Source organism: Gobio gobio, assembly GCF_949357685.1.
Source record: "Gobio gobio genome assembly, chromosome: 22".
Taxonomy (NCBI): Eukaryota; Metazoa; Chordata; class Actinopteri; order Cypriniformes; family Gobionidae; genus Gobio; species Gobio gobio.
The window spans coordinates 35064650-35091057 of NC_137118.1; the positions used below are offsets into that span (position 1 = coordinate 35064650).

General features: G+C 40.1%; 2 protein-coding genes across 6 annotated transcripts in view; both read left to right on the top strand.

Annotated features, from left to right (window-relative positions):
- serpinh1a (serpin peptidase inhibitor, clade H (heat shock protein 47), member 1a) overlaps window positions 1-26408 on the top strand; it is a 290988-nt gene that overhangs the window by 174430 nt on the left and 90150 nt on the right. The window lies entirely within an intron of this gene.
- Window positions 20489-26408, top strand: part of samsn1b (SAM domain, SH3 domain and nuclear localisation signals 1b) — a 38298-nt gene continuing 32378 nt past the window's right edge. For 2 of the 5 annotated variants that reach the window (XR_013815576.1, XM_079804654.1), the window contains exons 1-3: window positions 20489-20654; window positions 23823-23960; window positions 24288-24352. Coding sequence is in view for 4 of the 5 variants with exons in the window: in XM_079804654.1 (XP_079660780.1) it covers window positions 20631-20654; window positions 23823-23960; window positions 24288-24352 (227 nt within the window). In the remaining variant the exon portion in view is untranslated. Of the gene's footprint in view, window positions 20655-22473; window positions 22629-23822; window positions 23970-24287; window positions 24353-26408 lie in introns of those variants that run through there. The other 3 variants (XM_079804653.1, XM_079804656.1, XM_079804655.1) reach the window with 3 other exon arrangements.

Below are 26408 nucleotides of genomic sequence, written 5' to 3' on the forward strand. Positions count from 1 at the left end.
TTGTTATTTTATCATGAGATTTTGCCTCACTATTGCCTACCATTGCTGTACCCCTTCTCATAGATATACATAATAAAGGCTAGATGTCTTCCGGCGGAGTCTCTAACGTCATCACCAGCGGCCATCTTGTCACAGGCAAGCTTTCTGGCGGGCTCTGTGGTACCTGATGTAAGGTGAGTGATCTGCACGAACACAAATACTCTTATCTTGCGGAAATCTTGATGGATTTACAAATGGTTTGGTTTCTTACAAACGTTATTAACGTGGCTATAATTCTGGATGCATGAACAAATTATGAATAATTATTCATAAGTATGCAGTGTCATAACTACATCTCTGACGTTTATAACAAACCAAACAGTGTGAAAATTGGTGGAAAATTGAGCACGTTATGGTTATTTAAAAAGTACATGCACCATTAAAACACAATGTTACGAGTGAGCGAGCTGACTGTGACAAGATGGCCGCCAGGTGCGGACGTCGACCTCCATTGGCCAGCAGCGCGGATGAGACATTTAGCCTTTATTATGTATATCTATGGCCCTGTCCCAAATGGCACACTTCATGTGCACTTTTGGTCTTGTGGACTTACAATGGCCGCTGCGTGTGCGTGTCCGTTAAGTCCACGAGACTGCAGGGTGTCCCATTTGTCATTTTAGGTCTCAGAAGGGTGCTCGCGAGCGCCCCCTTTGAGGTCGATATATGCTACTGCTGGGCGGTATGACCAAAAATATATATCACAGTATTTTTCTAAATTATATCGGTTTCACGGTAAATGACAGTATTTTTTACCCCTATGCATGACCGGGTGTTAACCACATTTTCTACTGATTGAGAGAGGAAATGCTGCAGTAGATTGACTAGAAGGCCCTATTTTACTGTCATGACGGGTGAATATTGTAGAAAAATTCCACACTAGAGTTAGGTTTGCAAAGCCCCACAAAATGATGCTATGGAGAGACAACCAATAAAACACAGACCTGCAACACACTCATTACACATGAATATTAAAATATGACCACAGAGAGAGAAAAAAAACAGAGTTGAGGGCATCGTAAGCATTTAAAAAATCTTATCTTGTTGTTATAAAAATCCTATATAACAACAAACTGCCAAAACAAGGGAGAAACAAACGGATATTTGCAATACATTTAAGAGCACTCTCTAAACAAAGGACATCAGTTTAACACAGAAAGAATAAAGCAGTTACTTTTTTGCCCATTCTTCTTTGAATTGTCAGTTTATTTATTAACTTACATCATTCATTGTCTTTAGTATAGCAGAATAATCCATCGTGTCATCGCGGTCATGATCAGACGTATGGTTCAGTGTAGCCAAAACAGTGCACATTTCATTTGAAGACGTGATGAAATATGTGCGCATACACGCTTCAGGTTCACATTTAGAGCACTATAGTATATGAAATATGTCCATAAAAAAACTTAAACGCGCTCGCTCCGGTCTATATCTGATATATGATCCATGTGGTGAGTGTTGTTAAGCTCATCGCGGTGCTCCGCGCAGAAACCGCTCTCTAGCGCGCGCACACCGCGTGTAGTTTGAATTCTCCACTGTAATCAAGGGCTGAATCCGAAATCGCCCCATATAACCTCAAATAGGGCATTATTTGGAGGGGACAGAGCTTTGTAGTGGTGTCCGAAACCATAGTGAACGTTATTGAGTGCACTCATTCTATCCCACATCGCACCGCAATAATGAGTGTACAGCCGATGTACACACAACGGTTGTCCGACTTCACACACTCGTTTTCATTCACTCCTTCAAATAAAGTGATAACGTAGGGAATAGTGAATGAGGGTATAGGAGGCGATCTCGGATTCTGTAATGCGATCTCAGCTGTGGTCTGACTGCTCTCACTAGTACAGTGCAACAGTGAAATACGTCCCCTCTCAAACAATGACGTGCTGCGCTGCGCTCAGAACGTTGTTTAAGTGACATACCGGTATTGCGGTCTCATCAAAATTCATATCATAACAAAAATAAATACCGGTATTCGGTATGAACCGGTATACCGCCCAGCACTAATATACGCCCTCGATGCGCACTTCTGCCAAGCCCACACTCTGGTGCGGGTTACGCAGCGGACTTCTTCCCGGCAGGCAAAGCGTCATTAAGTCGGGAAAGTGCGGACTCAGAGGAAGACCATGAGGGTTTAGGGTGCCATTTGGGACAGGGCCTATGCCCCTTCTAACCATAACTCTTCTTCTCCGTTTTTAGTGTATTTCTGTGGCAGAATTACAGCGCCACATACTGGTCTGGCATGTATACTACATCGTTTTGAGTCGGGTTCAGTGGTTTCGTGTGTACGCAGATATTTCTTGAGACAAGGGGGAAAAAAGATTGGATTTGTGTGGATGTGGCCTAAATATAGAGCCATTTTATAGAGCCTCCTTCAAAGGAGTGAGCAAAGATGAGCATAACCAATGTTCATTGCATATGCAGATTGATGTCTAAAAGTTTTTTATTTTTCTTCTTCCCACTAACATTTAGATATTTAAATCGAATAAAACAGCAACAATAAAAATAACTAACTAGGTTAGCTGATTACCTTAAAAGTCCATAGATATAGATAACACTTTCTCCGACAAACGGATGCAATGTTTTCCTGTTTGTACATGTGACGTCCGGCATAAAGCCTATTCAATAGAATATAATCTATTTTCTAGTGCTGTGTAAAGAACCCAGAAACCAGTATGATAACCTGGAGCACATATAATGTAACATCAGCAACTCCATAAAGAGCCATATAATAACTCATATATCATATACTGCCTAAGGTTCTGAAATAAACATGCAAAAACATGTAATTTTTAGGTCGATTCAAAACGCATGGCTTTTATTCAGCAAGAATGTATTAAATGGATCAAAAGTGACAGCAAGACATGTGCAATGTTACAAAAGATTTAAATTTCAAATAAATGCGTTTTTGTTTTTTTTACTTTGTATTTCTATTCTATTCCTGAAGAGAGAAAAAAATCTATGACTGTTTCCACAAAAATATTAAAGGATTAGTTCACCCAAAAATAAAAATTAGCCCATGATTTACTCACCCTCAAGCCATCCTAGGTGTATATGACATTCTTCTTTCAGACTAAAACAATCAGAGTTATATTAAAAAATGTCCTGGCTCTTCCAAGCTTTAAAATGGCAGTGAATGTTGCTTCGTTTTTGAAGTCCATAAAAGTGCATCTATCCACCATATGACTGCTCCACACGGCTCCAGGGGGTTAATAAAGGCCTTCTGAAGCGATACGTTTGTGTAAGAAAAATATTAGTGTAAGCATTTTGAAATGCAAGAGGCTTTACACTTTTACAGTAAGTTGAATACAGAAGACGGGCTGCCGGAAAACAGCACAACTGTTTTCAGCATTGATTATAATAAATGTTTCTGTTGCAAATCAGTATATTAGTATGATTTCTGAAGGATCATGTGACTCTGAAGACTGGAGTAATGATGCTGAAAATTCGGCTAGAACTTTACTTTATAAAGTTTTAAATATGGTTATTTTTCTTACACAAACGCATCGATTCACTTCAGAAGGCCTTTATTAACCCCTCGGAGCCGTGTGGAGCATGTTATTTGACGGACAGATGCATTTTTTATGGACTTCAAAAACCCCTGCCATTATAAAGCTTGGATTGGCCAGGACTTTTTTTAATATAACTCCGATTGTGTTCGTCTGAAAGAAGAATGTCATATACACCTAGGATGACTTGAGGGTGAGTAAATCATGGGCTAATTTTAATTTTTGGGTGAACTAACCCTTTAAAAAGGTTTATATCCATCTTATGTCAGCAACCCAACCCATTTGCAGAAAGGTCCAAAGTTATTATTCAGTGTACCTCCTATAGCTTTAGAAAAATAGAGTCTGGTGACCCTCAGCAAGTGGTCAGTTTAACTGCAAGGAGAATGATTAATTTATCTTTGCTGATAAAAGCGAATCTTGACTTTGACTGTAACATTTGAAGTCATTCTGTGTTTGAAGAACTTAAAATTCAAGATAAGAGCAGCAATGAAGGTAACAATATTCTGCCTGATGTGCTGTGAGACTAATAACAGGCCGAGCTAATGAAGGCCACAGAGGTCAACATGCTCTCATACCTTAGCGGGACGAGAGGGGGCGAGAGGTCGCCCGGCGCAGGGGCAAACTGTTTCACTTTTTGACTAAAGGGCGTCAAACATTCAGCAGGTCAGAAAGGAGGGCGAGAGGTCGCGACCTCTGGGTTCAGATTCCGTGCACACCGGGGTTCAAAGGTCAGCACAGGCATGTGAGGTGCCCGGGGGAGTGACGTCTCCTCCTCATCCCACTCAACTCACTCACCTCCCGAAGGGTTATCAGAACAGAAGCCTCAATACACTCTAAATCTTCCCCTCCACCAGAAAATAACTCTGTGTGATGCCCTTGAGGTGATAGATGATGTTGTTCCTCAAAAATATTGGTGATGGATTGATGTTTTTTCTTTCTCTCCTGCAGTCCGGCTCACGAACGACAGCTCGAATCATTCCTGCCCATGAATCTTTTTGACACCAGTGCAGATCAAACTGCGGTCTGTGTCTCCTCCTGAAACCATTTCTGCTCCATCAGGATCCAGCTAGACTGCGTAATCCTTCATCAGAGAGACTAAACACTGCCAAGTCACCTCGGAGACATACATTATGTGTGACGGGGTAAAAGAACAGCGCTGTAAACATTGGTGAAAAATACAGACTGGGTTAAATCATATTACGTGTTGAATCGTGCATCTGTTTTACATTAGCCTTGTGCTGAAAATATGATGAAAGAACGTTTGTCATTTCTTTTAAATACAAATCGTCAAAATCGGTGTAACTACCTGACAGCTGACAGGAAACACCTGACAGTGAAGAAAACCAACGCTCATTCATACATTGTAGATATAGTTTTTTAAAAAAACATTCTGAATTTAAAAGAAAAGCACAGAACATCTATATTGTTGAAATTACTTTCAGAACGATTTTTTACAGCTGATGAAAGAAAAACATTGACAGCCAATCAGAATCCACGCTGCTTTTAAGTGGGTGAGCATTTGAATTTTGGGATAATACAGAAGTTGCTATAGTCTTTTCTTCATTATTGTGACGCACAGTATATCCGAGTGAAATGGCTTCTCAAATGAGAAAACAAAATATGTAGCGCAGGACTTGATTGGGTGGTTGTGGTTTGCTATTGGTCGATCTCATGTGAGCGCCATCAGAGAAGCGATTTCACTGATGAATATTAACATTTGATAACATTTGATAATTGCTAGTCAAAGCTCAAAAGTAGGCGGTATTAGGGGTGTTCTGCCCACACTGTTAAACTCAGACACAGCTATGCAGATAGATAAACTCCTCAACAATTGACAGGTGTGATGTCCTTTTATTGACATATCCTTCAATTATCGACAGAGTGAAACTACAAAAAGAAACAAATAAACAGCATGTAGACTGTATTCTAATGTAAGTTCACCTGTATTATGCAAAGTCTGGCTAACATTCATCAAAACTAAAAACTATCAAATATAATCTTGTTTAACATAAATGTTCACAAATATTGTCTTTAAGCCTCATATTAAACATAAAATACTCACAACAAGCAATGCTTTCTGTAAGACAACAAAGAAGGATGAATGTAGATCACGTCAGAAGTGGATTCTGCTGTCAGCCATATATTCACATGTGCTGTTTTCATAACTCTTCTTCTAGTAAAGGTTAAAACATAACACTCGTAACAACTACAACGCCTCCTGCTGGAGGGAGAGAAAACTACTCCAACACAAGGGGAAGGTACATTCTTATTCTAGAGAGCATTTGATTGGGCAAAATAAGTGAGTGCAGGATGAGTCATCAATATTTTTGATCCGTAAATAGTTCTTATCTGCAGATAGTTCTTGATAACAAAGCATTCTTTTTTGTAGCACCTAAGGCCCAGATCAGACAGAATGCGTTTTTGCAGTGAGAGGCGTCATTTTTCTCTTCTATTGTCCAATTGAATGAATGAAGAGGCAGGCCTTCCATTGTGGTGACCATTACCTTGATTAGACTGTCAGCACAGCTGATTCGAGGGTTGATGCGTAAAAAAAATACAGCACATTTGCGGTACGCCTCGCATTTTCAAACCTGAAAAGCGTTTTCTGTCTGATCCGGGCCTAAGGTTCTGAAAAACATGCCAAGAACATCGCAGGGCTCGACATTAAGCCGGTTCACATGCTTGTCCTTTGGACAAGTAAATCTGTCACTCACTTGTCCGAGTAAAAAATTTGCTTGTTCGGAAATGTTTTAATTTTTTGTGTGTTGTAAATATAATTTATTCTGAAGCAATATTCTCCCCCGTGTTCAATCAGCTTTGACATATTTAAATCTGCAAATTTGTGATATTTTTACATTTTATAAAGGGCATTTTTTCCATAATCTTATTAAATATTAGCCTGGTCCTACCAGACTCTCGTACATTTAATTTGTAATGTACAGAGAGTCTGGCCATTCTCCATTGACAAGCGTTTACTCCCTTGAGGGTGGGTACTCTGTTGAAGTTTAAAACTATTGGATCTGCCCAGTGCCACTCTGGATCTGCCATAACCAATCGCTAACGTTTGGTCGTGACGTATGTCATGCGCCGTTCGCCTTTTTTTCTCACATGGAAATCCGTAAAAATAACTGCAGATTGTGCACGCTACCTCAATGATAAAACCTTGTGCATTCGGATTGTGATTTATTCACGGTTGAGGGGAGAGTTTTGTATTCGGGAATGCGCTGCTCACGTGGTCCATAACATACTGTAAATAAAATATTATATGCTTGGTATGATAAGAATAAATGCTGCTGTAAATAACGGCCCAATTCAAATGTTTACGTGCTTTTCTTCCTTTTATTTTTTGAGTGTGATGAAATATATTGCTCTTGAAAATACTTGCCAGCATTTAAAGAAATGCAAGTCTAGAAATGCATCCCAATGACAGCGAAGTGCGGCCGTACGGTCCTCTGCAGTGGTCAAAAAGGAAATAAACAGTGAATTTTGAAGTGATGTATTCTTGAAAACTCAGATATGTGGATTCGAACAGCAGTTAAATGACCACACGACCTTAGTGTTTGTCTAAAACAGTAGGTCATTCGGCCGGGGAATTTTATGCTGGTGGTGGGAGACGGATGCAATAAAATCACTGACTACCCCCTGTAAATGATGACAATACCCTCCGACCGCACGCAAAACAATTAACTTACCGGGGCTTCAGCCAACTCCTTCACCACTAACGGAGCGAGCTGGAAAATCAAACTTTTCCCGGGATATAAAACTCAGCAAAGATTGCTCCGGCTTTAACTTCTGGATATTCGCCCGCGGTGCCACAACAGAATGAATGGCTTCGCTCGCATCTTTTTTTCCCGCCGCCATTACTGAACTACAACTCAAACTAGCACATGACATCAATGTCATCATTCTCAGCCACTCCCTCAGTTCGCTGATTGGACCGGTAAAAATTTGTTCGCAGAAAACCAAAGACTATACAGCAGTCCCAGACGGAGTACTGAAGGAAAATGAAAATTGAGCGGAAGTACGTAGGAGGGCGGAGCCAGGCTAATTAAATATAGGCTATGCTTCAGCTTTAATTTATTTTTATTTTTTATTTGATCTAGAAATTAAATTAGAATAAGACACTATAGGGCTGTTACCAATCAAATTAAATAATTTACACAAATAAATTACAACTGCTTTAAATAATGTTATGAGATTGTTTTAAATATGTTTGAATATACAAATAAGAAATGTTGGAAAGATGAAACTAAACCACCAGTAGGTGGCAGCAGGTGACTGTCTTAGTGAGTGAGTCATGGAGTCATTCATTCAAATGGCAGATTCTTTCAAGAATGAGGCCGTGGTTTACTAATAGGTCATTTAATTTTTGATTCAACCGATTCATTCAAACACTGAATCATTCAGTTACACACCGTTGTTGTGAGATGCGTTATGGTTCTGCTGTGATCTTTGTTTGGAACTATTTTCGCTGCTGAAATCGAACAAAAACAGTCAATATTGCATCTAAAATGTAAGGGACTTAATGTTAATTAATTGTTTATGGAACTGTCATATGAAATCCATGTCGTTTTCAGTCATGATGTTATTCAGGAAAACAGCACTCTTGGTTCTGTGATGTTGCATAACTGTAGACTATCATATTTTATAAATATAAAAACTCCACAATTTGTAATTTTAACCGTGCATGTTCACTGAGTTTCTCTGTATGAGCGATGCTCATTTGTTATGATTTCTCCTCATGAGGCTGCGCGAGCCTCAACAGCGCAACCTTGTTACCGTCAGTTTATTATACATTATATATTATTATCCACTATTGATCACCAATTACACTAAATTAATGCAGAATCATTCTTGCATTTTGGTGATTCCCTAGTTATTTTTTGACTTTTTAATCAGGGTACTTGTCCGGTCGGGCAAGTAAAATTCTCTTTCACTTGCCCCTTCAAAAAATCTACTTGTCCTGGACAAGCATTAATTTCGAGCCCTGACATGTCATTTTTGGGTTGAGTCAAAACTCTGCCAAAAAAAGATATTAAAAAAAAGTTACAAAAATACATACATAAATTGATACTTTTATTCAGCAAGGATGCATTAAATTGATCAAATAGACCCTTTTCACATTTCCGGGTTTCTCAGAGCAGAAGTCGTCATAGTTGTGTTAAATATTATAGCTGTGAATGAGAGGATACATTCAATATTTTTTTTGTGAGCCCATTTGCTCACATAGCAAAAGAAAAACGCCACAGTAGGGATTTCACAACTTTCAAAAAGAGGGAAAAAATAGAGTGAGATTGATAACGGCAGTGAAAAGAGAGAAATATGTACATTTTTACCATCACTCCCATAGACGCTATTACTAAACACCCTCACAGCAGCGGTAACTTTTTTATTATATTTTGATGCAAAAGTAATAAAATACAAAGGATTAGTATTATAAATGTACATATCTTTTTTTTTTAAATGAAAATAAAAACACGTTGCAGGATTTACGATATTGATGACCGTTAAAACGCGTCATCACAGTCTGTGAAAAGGGTCTATTGAGTGACAGCAAAGACATTTGCAATGTTACAAAAGATATATGGGGAGGGAAAAATATTTTGATGAAAGATAAATCATTTAAATAAATACTGCAATATTCCTTAAAAAAACAGGAATTGTCCATTTTGATTTCATGGTGACTCTTTGAAATGGTTTCCAATCGTTTCATCGTATAAATGTGTCTCTTCAGAAAATTTGGACTAAACCGTTCAATTCCTATGGAAGATCTCATTTGTGTTCCAAAGATGAACGAAAGTCTTACGGGTTTGGAATGACATGCGGGTGAGTAGTTAATGACAGAATTTTCATTTTTGGGTGAACTGTCCCTTTGGTAAACCAACAGTTGATTGGCCCCATTGACTTCCATAGTATTTCTTTTCATACTATTGAAGTCAATGGTGCCCATCAACTGTTTTGTGACCAGCGTTCTTCAAAATATCTTTTGTGTTCAGCAGAAGAAAGAAATTCATAAAGGTTTGGAACAACTTGAGGGTGAGTAAATGATGACAGAATTTTCATTTCGGGGAGAACTATCCCTTTCAATGGGAAAAATCTTAAGAGATTAACCATAATCATGTCTGTTAGCCTATTAAATCACCTTTCATTTAAAAAAATATAGTGAACATCTCTTCATCATCTGAGAGAGACAATGTGACAAACAAGCGTCTTCTCGGTTCAGATCTGAGTCAAGGCTAGGGCTAATGTGAAAAGCAGAGGCCAGACGGAACAATTTACGAATTCTGAACAAGGACAGACAAAATCAATGCCGTGGCGGCTCTGCACATCATCTGTGGCTCTGGGGTCTGTTCGCATATATCAAACTCCAGAGATCCACTTCCCTCGTTCACCTGTCTCACCATCTCTGGCGGAGAGATTTGACCAGGTTATCTTATAAATCACTCGTGTTTTTAACCATTTTCATGTTGCCTAAATAATGGCCAAAAACAATCTAATAAGCCAGTACCACTATATTATCCTTTGTAAATGTATCAAAAGCAATTATTACAAAAACATAAAGTAACATAACAGGCTACACATGCAAAACTTTGAAAACAGTGGTTGTGACACAATGTTTAAATTATAGTTGGAGCAACAATGACCTCAAGTGGGGAAGACTTTAAAAAAACAAGCTAGATTGACTAATAGATAAACAAACATCTTCCTCAACTTTTGAGTCTGGCAGTTTTACATGTGCTGGTCCACAATTTGTTGCTTGTCGGGTGAATATTTTGCAAAAATTTCGAAAAGCTAAGCCCTGAAAAATGAACGTTACCCTGGTCTCAGGTAGACGAAACATTTACCATGGTAACCAGAGTTTTGGCCAAAATCACAACATTCTGTGGTGGAAATGACATTGATATCTATGGTAAATAACATGTTAAGCATTTTGGATAAAACGGCAGACTCCTGTGTCTGTCTATGGCTAATTTAATAGCAAGCACTTAATTTATCCTAAACAAACACAGCTCAGTAATATTTTCACACTTTTCATCTTAATTGAAAAATGTAATATTCTATTCAAAGATGACATTTACCTTATTCACCCCTCACTTGCTTCACATTTCATTTTGGGATCTTTATCGATGTATCCTAGACAACCAAGTACACTAACTTTTTAAAAAGACTACTGAAGGAAAAATGTTGGTCGCTCGTAATTTATTGAACTGATTTCCACACAGTAAGTTTAATTTTTTATTTTTAAATATATTTTTTATTAAATTCTAAAGATACATTTTCAAATTGAAAGTCTGGCCTCTGGGATAAAAGTCTCCGTAGAACAGGAATAGATCATATACTAGTATTATGATTTCACTGTAATAACTGGTATTTATTATATTTTTATATTCATATATTTTCTCTTGTTACCTCTAAATAACATTCATAAATACACACATAAAATGTCATTAAATAAAACAAATAAAGTTTTTATTATTTTATTTTGCACTTTTGATTTTATTTTATTTTTAGCCTTCAGCCAGAAGGGGGCGCTAACTGATGTAAAATCCAATGAACTGTCAACAACACTATCATACTCTGAGACTTCACTCCACAACCTATGAAAAAAAGGCATAAGTACCACAAACACCTCTCTGACCTTGTTCACACTCAAGCAGGAAACTGACTTTAAGCATCAGCTGTTTTTAGTTATGTTTCATACTGTACACGTCAAGTAGCCTACCAGTTCAAAACCTGCATGTTTAGGAAACGATTCCAATTCAAAAGTCTTTAGCCACTCACTTTCTCTATTTCATTCTGAAGAACAGAATTTCTGTGACCGACTAACCTTGAAACTTCTCCAGGATGAGCGTAAGAAAAGCACTTTAAGTCCATGGTCAAAAATAGAGCTGCTGGTCATTGATCTCACAGCTAATCCTGACCGACTAATGTCTTACATTTAACCCTTAAGCGCTATTTATTAATGTACACTCAGGATGTTGGGTTCTCCAGAGTCACCAGACAATAAAATGTGATAATAATGTCATTTAGTAGATTGCCAGTAGATTGCTTCAAAGCATTACTCAATTGCTCATTTGTCATATCCTCATGGGTATACATTTTATATTTTAGTTTTTTGTACTCAGATTTATGTTTGGATATTATAAAATAATTATTCTAACAATAAAAATGACTTTTTTGTACTGAAGTATAATTTTTTGCAATTATGACAAACTGTAGTCAAACTGTCATAGACACGCCAGGCTCTCACGTCACACAACGGGTGCGTTCCATTAGACCGTAAGTGGACTGCGAAGTGGACTTCAGAGGGTATTCCGCCATCTTAAGTGAGATTCCAATCCAAAGGGAGCGAACATGTTTAGTTCAAAGGGCACTGCGAAAATCACCCAACTGCCATTGCGCATCGCATCACCTGTCTGAACGAGTTTTTACAGTTTTTACACAGCTCTGCGATGGAGGAGTTTACATATGCTTTTGAATATTCATAGTTATTATACAAACTAGAGTATTTATGAATGGGTATGGCAATAACTGTTACATTCACAAATTATATTTTATGAATATGTAAACAAATTAAAAGTGTTGAGAAGCAGCTGAAGGCTGTCATTTTTTATATTTTACTTTATTTACCTCAGGAATGTTTACTATGCAGCTGCGCTTGGGAAAGAAAGCGCACGAGATGAGACTGCTACAAAGACCATTGATTAAGAATACATTTATACATAGTTAACCAAAAATCAAAATGTATTTTCATATTTAATGACAGGTGCAGCTTCAAATCTGTTCATAGTCAATACAGGTATATGGAAACTAATGATTTTGATTATATTTTTTAGATACATACTGTGTTTTGTAAATGTATATGCTTATTATGTGGTTTTAAATGTAAAAGTAAAGTAAATTGCAATACTAATTTATGTTATATCATATTCTGCACGACCCCGTCGTTGCCTTTCTTTGATGACGTTGCAGGGCGTTCCAAATGAGCGATTATTGTTAGCGAAGTCCACTTAAACAGATATACCGTGCTCAGGGAGTAGGGAGCAGTGAACAGTGCGTAGGGACCTTGTCGAATGGAAGGCACCCAATCATAGCACACGCCTTCCCCTGAGTACTGATCATGCACACCTGCATCCCATCAACACGGCAATCACCCACAGTACAAAAGACACACACACACATACACACACACACACACACACACACACACACACACACACACACACACACACACACACACACACACACACACACACACACACACACACACACACACACACACACACACACACACACACACACACACACACACACACACACACACACTCTCACGGTTGTTTTTGTGAAATGTGAGGACATTCCATAGGCGTAATGGTTTTTATACCGTACAAACCGTATTTTCTATCCCCTTACACTGCCCCTAAACCTACCCATCACAGCAGACTGTGCAGTTTACTTTCTGTGAAAAAAACCTTGTTCTGTATGATTTATAAGCATTTTGAAAACTGAGGACATGGGGAACGTCCTCATTTTTCACCCTCTTTTTGTAATACCTATGTCATACCCATGTCATTATACACATTTGTGTCCTGATATTTCACAAAAACATGCCCACACACACACACACACACACACACACACACACACACACACACACACACACACACACACACACACACACACACACACACACACACACACACACACACACACACACACACACACACACACACACACACACACACACACACACACACACACACACACACACACACACACACATACACATACACACACACATGTTTGTTTTTGTGAAATGTGAGGACATTCCATAGGCGTAATGGTTTTTATACCGTACAAACCGTATTTTCTATCCCCTTACACTGCCCCTGCCCCTAAACCTAGCCCTCACAGGAGACTGTGCAGTTCACTTTCTGTGAAAAAAAACTTGTTCTGTATGATTTATAAGCATTTTGAAAAGTGAGGACATGGGGAACGTCCTCATATTTCACCCTCTTTTTGTAATACCTGTGTCATACCCATGTCATTATACACATTTGTGTCCTGATATTTCACAAAAACATGCCCACACACACACACACACACACACACACACACACACACACACACACACACACACACACACACACACACACACACACACACACACACACACACACACACACACACACACACACACACACACACACACAGTATGGTCTTGTTTGTATAAGGTACTTACCTCTATGTTGACTTCAAGGACAACTCTAACGATACTTGCCTTCATTCCTTGTTACCTCCAATTCTCCATTGTGTTCCCTCGTCGTGTGTGTCTCCCCAGTGTCTCCTACTATCCAAGCCTGTCTCCAACGATCATCATCTGCAAGTATAAAGACAGTGTCATTCAGGATATCATCACCAAACTCCAAAGAACTTCTACACCTCTCACCTGCACTTCCGTATTCAGATTCTGGATAGTTCAATAAACTTCCACTAACCTGTACATCTTGTCTCCGACCCTTCTGTACTGTAACACAAACTTCTGCATTTTAGCTTTATTTTTGACAAATTATGCAACAGACCAACTTATGGCCATTTTTCATTTCTTATGTGTGTTTTTTTGGTTTTGTTTTTGGGATTGGGGGTGTTTACTCCCCTTTTTTTGTGTGTGTCTTTTCTGCATTGTAACTGAATTTTTGACAAATTATGTAACAAATCTGTTTTTATAGTGCCCTATTGATTTTTTTTTTTTGTCTTTGCGTCCACTTCACTTCTGTGCATTTGTATTCTGTGTGGCTGATACAATTCTTTTTTTATTTGACAAATATAAAGTTTTCTCATTTCCCCATTCATCTTATTATAATTTTTTTAATATTTGGGGGTATTTTAAAGTGAGAAAAACACCTTAAATCCCCCCCCGCAACTGCAAAAATGTAGAGTAAAAACATTAAAGTGAGTGATATTACATTTGTTTACCAAAAAAAACCTACATTATGTTACAAAATCACATTTCGTTTTGTTTGTAGAGTAAGAGTAAACCTTGACATCAAGTCTCATGCCATTTAGAAGGAGGGGATTTTTATTTTTATTTCAGCAAACCTCATTTGTGGTAAAAAAAAATGAAATGAAAAAAAGACCCAGAATAGTGTCTAAGGGTTAAAACAGTCAAAGGCAATCAAGTTTTATGGTACCAGTATTTTTTTTTATTTTAAATATTTAAATTAATTTGAATATAAAAGTAAAAAACATATACGAATACTGTAATAATTTAGCACCATGGTACATGGTTTTATCAGTACTTTTTTGTAGGCCAAATTCACTCTTAAACTTTGTTCTCACTATATGATGTTTTACTAACAAAGTTCGGGAGGAACACATTCAAATGATCTATCCAATTATCACATCATTTAAACCAGCTGTCAGCAATCAGCAATCAACATGTCTACCCAATCAGCACAAGGGAAGGACTACATAAATACCCAGTCAACTCACCAAAGTTCTTTGACAGTTTCTCAGCATTGGACAGGTTCCCAGCTTTTGGTCTTCTAGTTGTCTGTAAAATGTCAGAAATCCAACTCTACCCCTCTGACGATGAGTCCCTCATCTCCAGGGAATTTTCACCTCATACACCAGATGTCATGAGCATCCATGCTCCACCAGATGCCATTTCTCAAACTCCGGAACCAATACGTGGACGTCAGCCCATGCGGGGCGCTTCTCGTACTCCACGACGCAGAGGATTACCTTCACCTCCTCCAACAAGACACCAACCAGCATCTCCAGCATCTTCTTACACCTCAGCCCATCAGACAATTCCAGCAATAGAGAAATGGACCGTCTTAAGCCTAAGACAAGCGCTCATCAGCGCAGAGGTCCATTTCTCCCGAAAAATGACCAAGGCACAGTTATATGCCTTGTACGTGTCTCTTCAATCTTCAATCCCTCTTCCCAAATCGACTTCTCTCTCCAAGAAGGTTAAAGCGAGCATGAGTCGCAAAGCTCCATCTTCACGTCCACAAAAAATTCTGTCTCCTTCATGCGCAAATCCAGGGCCTCCTCGCGCTTCTGGCCGTGGCAGTAGGCCGTCAACAAGTTTGGGCCGCTCCCCGGACTCCGCGTCTGCCAGGCCTAATACTCCTCTTCCTTCCGCTCTGCCCGCAGGCAGCTCCTTTAATGCAAGTATGACTCCGCTAGAAGTACAGGCTCGGCCGCCGCAAAATTCTCGCACTGTTTCCATTCCTCCTCCCTGTCTGTGGCCTGCAGCCCCATCATCAGACCCTAGCGCGAGGCTGCCTCCGCTAGCCGTACAGGCTCAGACGCACTACTTTCCTTCCCAGCCTGTCTCATTTTCGAATATCATTGTTCCCCCACAGGCTCCAGGGACCGACCCGAGCGTGAGGCTGCCTCCGCTAACGGCGCCGGTCCAGATGCCTTACTTTTCTTCTCAGCCTCCTTCTTTTCCTAACTTTCTCGCTCCTCCTCAGGCCTCAGGGGTCGATCCGAGTGTGAGGCTGCCTCCGCTAACGGCTTCTGCCCCGGCTTCTCTTCCTCCTACTATTCCCCAACCCAAAACTCCCTTCACCCTGTCCTCAGCAACTCCGTTGCCCATCCCACCAAACCCAACAGCTTTGGAACCCACTCCCCTCGCCCACAACATCAGGACCCAAATTCTATCAGGTGTGGACGTGGATTTATCCTCCTTGTTATCTCTACTTCCTCCGTCCGCTTCAGACCGCCAAATTGACGTAGGTGACTTCTCAGTTACTTTAAAAAATTCGGCTGTTAATCCATCTCGCCTCCTTTCTTTCACTGAATTCTCTATTGCCTTTAATCGCTTCAGCGAAATTATTTGTAGCGCATTTCCCCACAGGAGACGAGAGCTGAGTGATTATCTCGCGATAATTGCAGAGCTTGCGCTGTCTTACGGGGGATCCCATTTCTACACATATCACAAACTGTTTTCAGCAAAATGCGCTGTGCGTGTTTCTCAATGGAACCAGTGTCCTTACTGGGGTGCTCTGGATACAGAGCTTCACAACAAAGTGTTCTTGGGCTGCCGTAATATATCTTGCGCAGTCTGCAGATCACTCGCCCACTCCACCATATCATGTCCTTTGGTTAACCCTTCAATTCCCCCTTGTCCAGTTCCTTCCCAGGAAAGATCCACTAGTTATGTCCCACGACCAGTGCATTTCGACTCTTCAACCAAAGATTTCAAGAAAATCAATTTCAACTCCCGCGATCAAGTCTGCATCAATTTCAACTCGTGGGGATGCGCACGACAGCGGTGCAGTTTCCTGCATATCTGCAATTACTGCGGCGGTGCTCATTCCCGCACCATTTGCCCTGTTAAAAGATCACAAAATAAAAATTCAAAAAATTACTTGTCGACTCCTGTGAATATTTCTCGTCTGTCGGCCGAATTGTCTCACCACCCTGACGTTAACTTTAAGGAGTATTTGCTGTCTGGTCTCGAGCACGGTTTCAAACCCGGAGTGGAAAGCCTAATCTTCAGTCTGCTCTCGCCGAACCAGACACAGTAAGCCTCTTAATCAAAAAAGAAGTGGAATCAGGTTTCATGATTGGCCCTTTTGACATACCCCCCTTCGATTTTTTCCGTATTAGCCCTATTGGAGTGGCTACCAGGAAATTCTCGGGAAAAAAGCGATTAATAATTGATCTCTCAGCCCCACACAATTCGCCTTTTCCAAGCATAAATAGCCTTATCTCGCTTGAGGAATTTTCTCTTCATTACCACAACATTGAGCAAGCAATAACGTTGATTAAAAACGCCGGCCACGGTGCCTGACTCGCAAAAGTCGACATAACTTCTGCATTCAAAGTGATGCCCATACACCCGGACTCATGGCACTTGTTTGGCATACGCTGGCACGGGAAGTGTTATTTTGCCGTCCGCTTAACTTTCGGTTGCAAAAGCAGCCCTAAGATTTTCGACATGCTTTCCGAAGCTATTTGCTGGATCCTATCTAATAACTATTCAATTCCGTACGTGATTCATCTGCTGGACGATTTTCTAATCATCTCACCTCCCGAAGCCATTCCAGCCGCACATCTTCTCATAGTCCAAAAAGCTTTCGCTGAGCTCGGGATCCCAATCGCCCAAGATAAAACCTTGGGTCCAGCCACGACCATTGAATTCTTGGGCATTAACTTGGATACAGTACATTTCCAGGCCTCATTGCCAAAAGAGAAAATTGAGAGGATAATACTGATCGCATCCGCCCTCTTAGACAGTCCAAACTGTTCTAAACGCGATCTGTTATCTTTGCTCGGTCATTTAAACTTTGCGATGCGCATAATCCCGCAAGGCCGCCCCTTCATCTCTCCCTTGCGTCTTCATTTCACTCGTTAGAAGATCAAATCTCATTAAATAATTCATGCTGCAACGAGCTTAGTTTATGGATAACCTTTCTTAAACAGTGGAACGGTATTTCCTTTTTCTATAACAATCTGCCCGCGCTCCCTTTCGATATCCAACTGTTCACTGACGCAGCTCCCTCCATCGGTTTCGGTGGTTTTTACCAAGGTCGCTGGTTCGCGTCTACATGGCCAACTCAGCTTTTGGATGCACAGGAGTCTGCAACTTCCTCAGCGATGTTCGAACTATACCCTCTTGTAGTAGCAGCCTTCCTGTGGGGGAAAGAATGGTCTGCCAACAGCATCGTAGTGCACTGCGACAATGAAGCAACAGTACATTGCATTAATAAAGGTCGTTCGCACTCGCCTGCGCTGATGCCTCTCCTAAGGCGCCTCATTTGGATTTCAGCATGCGATCAATTTATTATAACGGCCAAACATATCCCCGGATGCAAAAATCAAATAGCTGACTCTCTCTCTCGTTTTTCTTTTCAGAGATTCAAGCTGTTGGCACCAGACCCATTCCCAACCCCAGTACCTCATTATTCAGAGTTGATATTCCCATAAACCATTCACTGAAATTGCTCCTAAACACTTCACTCAAGCCCTGTCACTCGGTTTTGGTTCCAATCTTAAATCCTTAAATCCATTTTTTATTCAGTCAGACATATCCACTGCCAATACAATCATTCCAATAAATGGAAATTTCCTTTCTCCACTGCCGCAGCAGTGATGTTTACTCTGCTCCCGCAGGAGCTCAGCTCTTCTGACTATTCTCCACTGCCGCAGCGTTGATGTTTACTCTGCTCCCGCAGGAGCTCAGCTCTTCTGACTAATTCTCCACCGCAGCAGCGTTGATGTTTACTCTGCTCCCGCAGGAGCTCAGCTCTTCTGACTAATTTCTCCACCGCCGCAGCAGTGATGTTTTTTCTGCTCCCGCAGGAGCTCTGCTCTTCTGACGAATTCTCCACTGCCGCAGCAGTGATGTTACTCTGCTCCCGCAGGAGCTCAGCTCTTCTGATTAATTCTCCACTGCCACAGCAGTGATGTTACTCTGCTCCCGCAGGAGCTCTGCTCTTCTGACTCATTTTTTCACTGCCACAGCAGTGATGTTACTCTGCTCCCGCAGGAGCTCTGCTCTTCTGACTCATTTTTTCACTGCCACAGCAAGTGATGTTTACTCTGCTCCCGCAGGAGCTCAGCTCTTCTGACTAATTTCTCCACTGCCGCAGCAGTGATGTTTACTCTGCTCCCGCAGGAGCCAGCTCTTCCTACTAATTCTCCACTGCCGCAGCAGTGATGTTTACTCTGCTCCCGCAGGAGCCAGCTCTTCTAACTAATTCTCCACTGCCGCAGCAGTGATGTTGACTCTGCTCCCGCAGGAGCCAGCTCTTCTAACTAATTCTCCACTGCCGCAGCAGTGATGTTTACTATGCTCCCGCAGGAGCCAGCTCTTCTAACTAATTCTCCACTGCCGCAGCAGTGATGTTTACTCTGCTCCCGCAGGAGCCAGCTCTTCTGACTTATTCTCCACTGCCGCAGCAGTGAAGTTTACTCTGCTCCCGCAGGAGCCAGCTCTTCTAACTAATTCTCCACTGCCGCAGCAGTGATGATTTACTCTGCTCCCGCAGGAGGTCAACTTCTGACTTATTTCTCCACAGCCGCAGCAGTGACGCCTACTCTGCTCCCGCAGGAGCCAGCTCTTCCGACTAATTTCTCCACTGCCGCAGCAGTGACGCCTACTCTGCTCCCACTGGAGCTCAATGAGCACATTTAGCCTACGCATTGCATTTTTTGGGGAGCTATCAGTAATGTTACGGCTGCTGTCCTGCATTGGTTGCAATTTTTGGGGAGTACTCTGGGTTCGGGCCAAATACCGAGCTCGGAGCCCTCTCCTCGGACAGCACGCCAAATACGCATACTACCACGCATACTATTATGTATACTATATTTACTATCTGATTATTTGTAAGTGTGAACTCGTGAAATGATGTTTTACTAACAAAGTTCGGGAGGAACACATTCAAATGATCTATCCAATTATCACATCATTTAAACCAGCTGTCAGCAATCAACATGTCTACCCAATCAGCACAAGGGAAGGACTACATAAATACCCAGTCAACTCACCAAAGTTCTTTGACAGTTTCCCAGCATCCCTCCACCACCCTATCTTCCTCACACTCACCTGGTTACTTCCTAACCAGAGATACGGGGGGAGTACTCTGGGTTCGGGCCAAATACCAAGCTCGGAGCCCTCTCCTCGGACAGCACGCCAAATACGCATACTACCACGCATACTATTATGTATACTATATTTACTATCTGATTATTTGTAAGTGTGAACTCGTGAATACTTTATTAATACAACTGATATTATGTCAAAGGGATGTCCACCTCCGCCACGTGTCCTCCTGTCTCCTGCTGATGGCACATGGACGGCACGTTTGTTTTTGTGAAGGAAGGTTGGGGGTATTTGCAGCTCATTAACAGGCAGGGACGGGGCACCTAGAGAGTGACGGCCACTGCCGCTATTGGATTATGGGAGGGATTTTCAACTTGCATTAATCTGTAAAGCCACAGTCAGTACAACAGCCACTCAATCCCAGCGCTCTTTGTGCGCGGGAGCTCACACACACACTTGCATGCACCTCTCCGATAAAAGTGTGTGAACCCGTAAGGACTCCGACGAAAACGTGGAAAATGAACCTCTTCTGCTTCACTCTGGTAAGAGAAAGTTTCCTTGTTTGTTAATTTATACAGACAACAGGATATATTTTTAATTTTTATCAGGAGTGATTCATCAGCTATTCCAGAAGATTAACGGAAATGAGAATTTGACATCTTATCTGAATTGTTTCATACTGACACTGTATGCCATATCAGATTGAACCGATTATCTGCGTCTCTGCCAGTAAAAGAACAAGATTAGATCATTGATTCCACTGCTGTTGGTTTAACTTGAGCTGTACGGCACTTGTGCGTTTGTATAACAGCAATGGCTGGTGTATTCAAGTGTTGATTTTCCAAAAAACTTTTATACTACAAAAAAACCTCAATATATCCCAGAAAAGGTTGCTAAAGTGCTAATTTTAGATGCAATCATGGTATTGTCTTAAGACAAGCAAAAGTGGGATAGATTTGGATGGGATTGGGCATGTATGGAAACGTTGAGCGGAGGTAAGGATTACCGTGAGTCAGAGAGCTCCTTATAGCAGATCACGGGTCAGCAGAATGTCAGGAAAATGTCCTATTCATGGATCAGGAAAAGGCTACTACAGCACCCGAAGGTCCTGAGCGAACACTGCGTCCCCTGAATCCAGATACATCCTTTTCAACAACAGCCTGCAGCCCCTGAACATGTGTGAGAGGAGTCTCTGGACAATCCATACTTCAATTTCATAGAGTGCAGGTCATCTAAAAATCATGGAGCAAGACTTTTAGCCACACATCTGCTGCTTGAATTGTTTAGTTGCAGCCATATGATAAAAAAAAGAAATATATATATATATATTATTTAAAAAAAAATAATAATAATAATAAATATATATTTATACTCCAAAAAGTACCATTGTAAATTATATATATATATAATTTACAATGGTACTTTTTGGAGTATAAAAGTAAAAACCATGATTAATTTAACAATTCATTTGTTAATAATTACATCAATAGTGCAAACATTATATTAGATAAAGAATTATTAGGCCTATATAGGCCATTTGACAATGTTCTTACGCAGTGAAAAATACATTGAGGAGGACACCGTCAATGCGAAGAAAGACAAGACAAAGCAGGTTTCTTTTAACATAAAACAAAGTCTCAGCTTTTAAATTCTGTCAATTTAATATGAAATTAAAACAATAAATGTGGTCATTTCATGCAGCACGTGAACCGATCATCTCTTAATCTTACTAGCCTACTTGCTACAGCACGAAATAAACATGAATGAACATAAGAAGGAATTTTGAAAGAAACAGTAGAACTTACTAGGGCTGCCACTAACGACTATTTTTATATCGATTAATCTATCGACTAATTTATCAATTAATCTATCGACAAATTTTTTACTATAATTTTCAACAATTTTACTTAAAAACATTTAATTTAACTTGCAACGTTGGCCTTCAGTAGTGTACTATAAAAAAGTATAAATGTAAACAAGCCCATGACAAAATGTAAAACTAAAAGAGTAAACATTTAAAAAGGTACACATTTGTAAACCAACATAACAAAAAAAGAGAATATCAGCAAATACTTTTTATATAGAATAGTGTTGTCACGATACCAAAATTATGACTTCGATATGATACCAGACTAAAATACCTCAATACCGATACTGAATCGATACCATGGGAAAAAACTGTAAAAGTAATTTAATAATATGACAGAACTTACCATTCGTTGTTTTGTCATTGTTTTTGGGTTAAAAAACCCTAAAAACTCACTTGGCCGGCATGTTCCTGACCTGCCCTGCTTCACACAGAATATTAGGTCCGGCCCTTTAAGAGCTGCACGGACCAAATTCATTGTAACACCCTATGTCTCATTCAACTCTGTACACGTTCACTAAAGACATATCCGGCTGCGTTTCCCCGAATACTCGCCCAGGACAAGCATTTTTACAGATTTTTTACCATTCAAACCCAATAATCCGGCGTCGCGATCTGTCTGAGTGAAAGGCGGCTGCGCGCGCTTCAGGTCAGAGTACGGCAGCGCCGCACTTTTCTGTTGCATTCTTTTTCCTGAGCTGCGCGTATATATTTGACTGTTCTGCTTCCATTGTTTAGTGAACGGTGGAAGCAGAGCTCACACACACGTCCTCACTCCTGCTGTCACACATCGACGCAAATTAAGAAATACTGCTCTTATTAGAGTGCTGTCATTTTTAAAGTACCGGTAACTTTATACAATTTCATATCGTACCCAACTTACCCAGTCGACTAAAATTTTTGACGTCGACTAATTAACAGCGTCGAAGCAGCCGATTGTATCGACCAATCGGGACAGGCCTAGAACTTACTGAAATGCATCATGTCTCAACCTGTGTTCAACCGCGGAAAAACATCGTCAACAGCTGAAAAACAAATGTCACGTGACGTAACGTTAAGAAAGATATGACCACAAACTCCATAGATTTTAAATGCACTATATTACTTATTCATATTTTACTTGTTGTTTTAGTTAATAGTTGTTATAACGTTATTACTGTAAAAAAAATGCAATTATATACAAATTAGTTGTTCCTTTTATCCTTTAATATTATAGCAATGTACCAGCTGACTGGGTCTGGGTTCCCTGTATAGTTTACAGCATTAGAGGTTTTTTCCTTGAGAAAAAGTATGTACTGTACTTTCTATATATCCAAATGAATCAATATTAAATCTAATTAAATCTATACCGGAAAAGAACCGCATACTTTTGAATGGAAAATTTGTGTCAATGCCCAGCCTTAATAAAAACACAGTACCAGTCATTCTCATTGCAGCAGTTGGACTATTGATGACTTGTGAGGAGGACAGAAAACCTGAAGGAGATTGTGTGTGTGTGTGTGTGTGTGATTTAAAAAAATAATTTACAATCAATCGATACAATCAACCAAGTAAAAACATTATCAATTAACAAATAATATAAAAAAGTGAAAGGCATAACAAACTGCAATAATAGATTTTTGCTCAAATTGATGAAAATGTCCTTTTACCTTTCATAGATCAACTCCTTAACCTTAGTTACTCTGCTTTAAAGGTACAATTTGTGAAATTTTGGAGGTATTTCCACTCAGGTTTACTGTGTCTCACTTCTGTGGTTCATGTTAGAAGCTAAAAACAAAAGGCAAGGCTCTTATTACTTATATTGAATGTCTTTCTTACTATTCTTATTTTGTGTTTGGTCCAGGATGGTTCTACGGACAGCCTGTACGAACCAGCTCAGATTGGCCTGAAAAGTCAAGACCCATTACCCAGAAGGCCACCCAGCCCAAACCCTGCGAAGAACATGGGCGTGTGGAGTGGATCCGAACCCTGCATCGCCATGGTGGGACCTGTACGTGCTTAGAAACGCAAGGGAATTCACATGCTATTTCATTAGACTCTGAACTGCAGTTATGTTGAATGTGACATTGAGGACAATATTAATAAGCAAAAGTGCTGCCACCTGTATAACCGCTGATTAATCTGTGAGTGACGTGTGTGGGGTACAGCAGGATTCATTAGGAAATTACCAAAATCCCGGCATGACTTTTTATCCAGACGAGGTGTCGCATGAGTTTATGCACATTTCATGTATCATATGACCATCTCGTATAAATATCTGAATCAAAATGAAGACAGACACTAAATATGTTCTGGTCTCTCATTCCAGAAGCTTCCAGAGACTCACACAAGGAAGACTCAGGAAAAAAAGACTTTGGAAAAGGCAAAGAGAAAGTAAGTTCTGGATCTTTTGGTCTGTTAATGATACTTCAAGACCTGTAAAATGTTTCCTTTTTGATTTATTGAAAAAATAGTATATAATTTATAGAACATGGAAATAAATTATGGGGAGTTTAATTACATACAATGCATTTCTCAAAACTACACCTCTAATGAAAATGATAACGTTCTGAAAGTGTTACAGTCAGCATGGCCAGGGCCGCCATTAGATCATGACGAGCTGTGTGCTGTGTTTTATGAGAGAATGAGAGAGCTGGATTAAGATTATATTAATTGAGACAAGTGTGAGGGATTTAGTTACTGTTCTAACCCACCGGATTAAACCAATGTCAGATTTGTCCGTTACAGCATCACATACTGGTCATGATCTGCCTTTAAAGTAGTTTTGACCAGATGTAATACAGAATAAAAATTGAAAACTGAATAGTGAATATCAGTGAATAAAATCTTGGAAAATTGACCTAGTGATTCAGACTGAATCATGAACCGACTCAGACCGTTTTGCTCAACGCGTTTCATCTCAAAGATCCGCTAGAGTCATTGACGAAACGGACATCAATTTGTGTTCTAATTCTAAAAAGCATATAGAAAAATACTGGTCAGAGCCATTTTAGCCTGATCTGCTTGTTAAACTGTTTTTCCTGAGATATTATTGGGGGGTTTCTATTGGGGTTTTTTTTACTGACAAGTAAAAAAAATTCTCTCCTACCCCTAATTTGGCTACCTCTATGACTCAAACAGTGATTAATTCATGAAACGAAACAAACATCGATTTCTAAGTAGCTGGCAAAAAAAGAGAGAAAAGAATCATAGCTATTTAAGCGTTATGTTTACCTAACAAGCACCTGTAATATCACTGAAAACAACACCAACAGATTGTACGATTTATTGAATTGAACTAGCAAATAACAATTGCAAAAAAGTATAGCTGTTTTTTTTAACTGTGTGTCAGCAGTTTTTCCCCTGATGGCAGCCTTCCAAGCATTAACTTTTGTGGCTATATGAGTTATGATTATATTCACTACTGACCATAAAAGCGATAAGTTCGGGATTTGACTTCGGTTCTCTCACCAGCACACTAAATGCACCCGACTGCCTAGGCTAGGCTACTACAACAGTTTTTTAAACGGAAAATAAACTTGATTTATCAATTAAATAAATGTATTGTTAAAAATTTATAAAATTATATGATTTTTGCATAATTCATTGCTTGACTTGGGGCAAGTTTTTTTAATGCTTCAAAAAACATTACAACAATACAGCCAGGGAATTAAAAGAAAGGTGTATCATATATGTTGCTTTAATGTTATTATACATACACCGATCAGGCATAACATTATGACCACTGACAGGTGATTTGAATAACAATGATTATCTCTTCATCACGGCACCTGTTAGTGAGTGGGATATATTAGGCAGCAAGGAAACATTTTGTTGATGTGTTAGAAGCAGGAAAAATGGGCAAGGGTAAGGGTTTGAGCGAGTTTGACAAGGGCCAAATTGTGATGGCTAGACGACTGGGTCAGAGCATCTCCAAAACTGCAGCTCTTGTGGGGTGTTCCCGGTCTGCAGTGGTCAGTATCTACCAAAATGGTCCAAGGAAGGAACAGGACTGAAGACTGAACGAAGACTGGGCCGTGTGGTCCGATCAAACAGACGAGCTACTGTGACTCAAATTACTCAAGAAATGAATGCTGGTTCTGTCAGTATACACAGTGTATCGCAATTTGTTGTGTATGGGGCTTCATAGCTGCAGACCAGTCGGGGTACCCATGCTGACCCCTGTCCACTGCTGAAAGCACCAACAGTTGGCATGTGAGCATCAGAACTGGACCACAGAACAATGGAAGAATGTGGCCTGGTCTGATAAATTATGTTTTCTTTTACATCACGTGGATGGCCGGGCACGTGTGTGTCGCTTACCTGGGGAACACATGGCACCAGGATGCACTATGGGAAGAAGGCAAGTCGACGGAGGCAGTGTGATGCTTTGGGCAATGTTCTGCTGAGAAACCTTGGGTCCTGCCATCCATGTGGATGTTACTTTGAC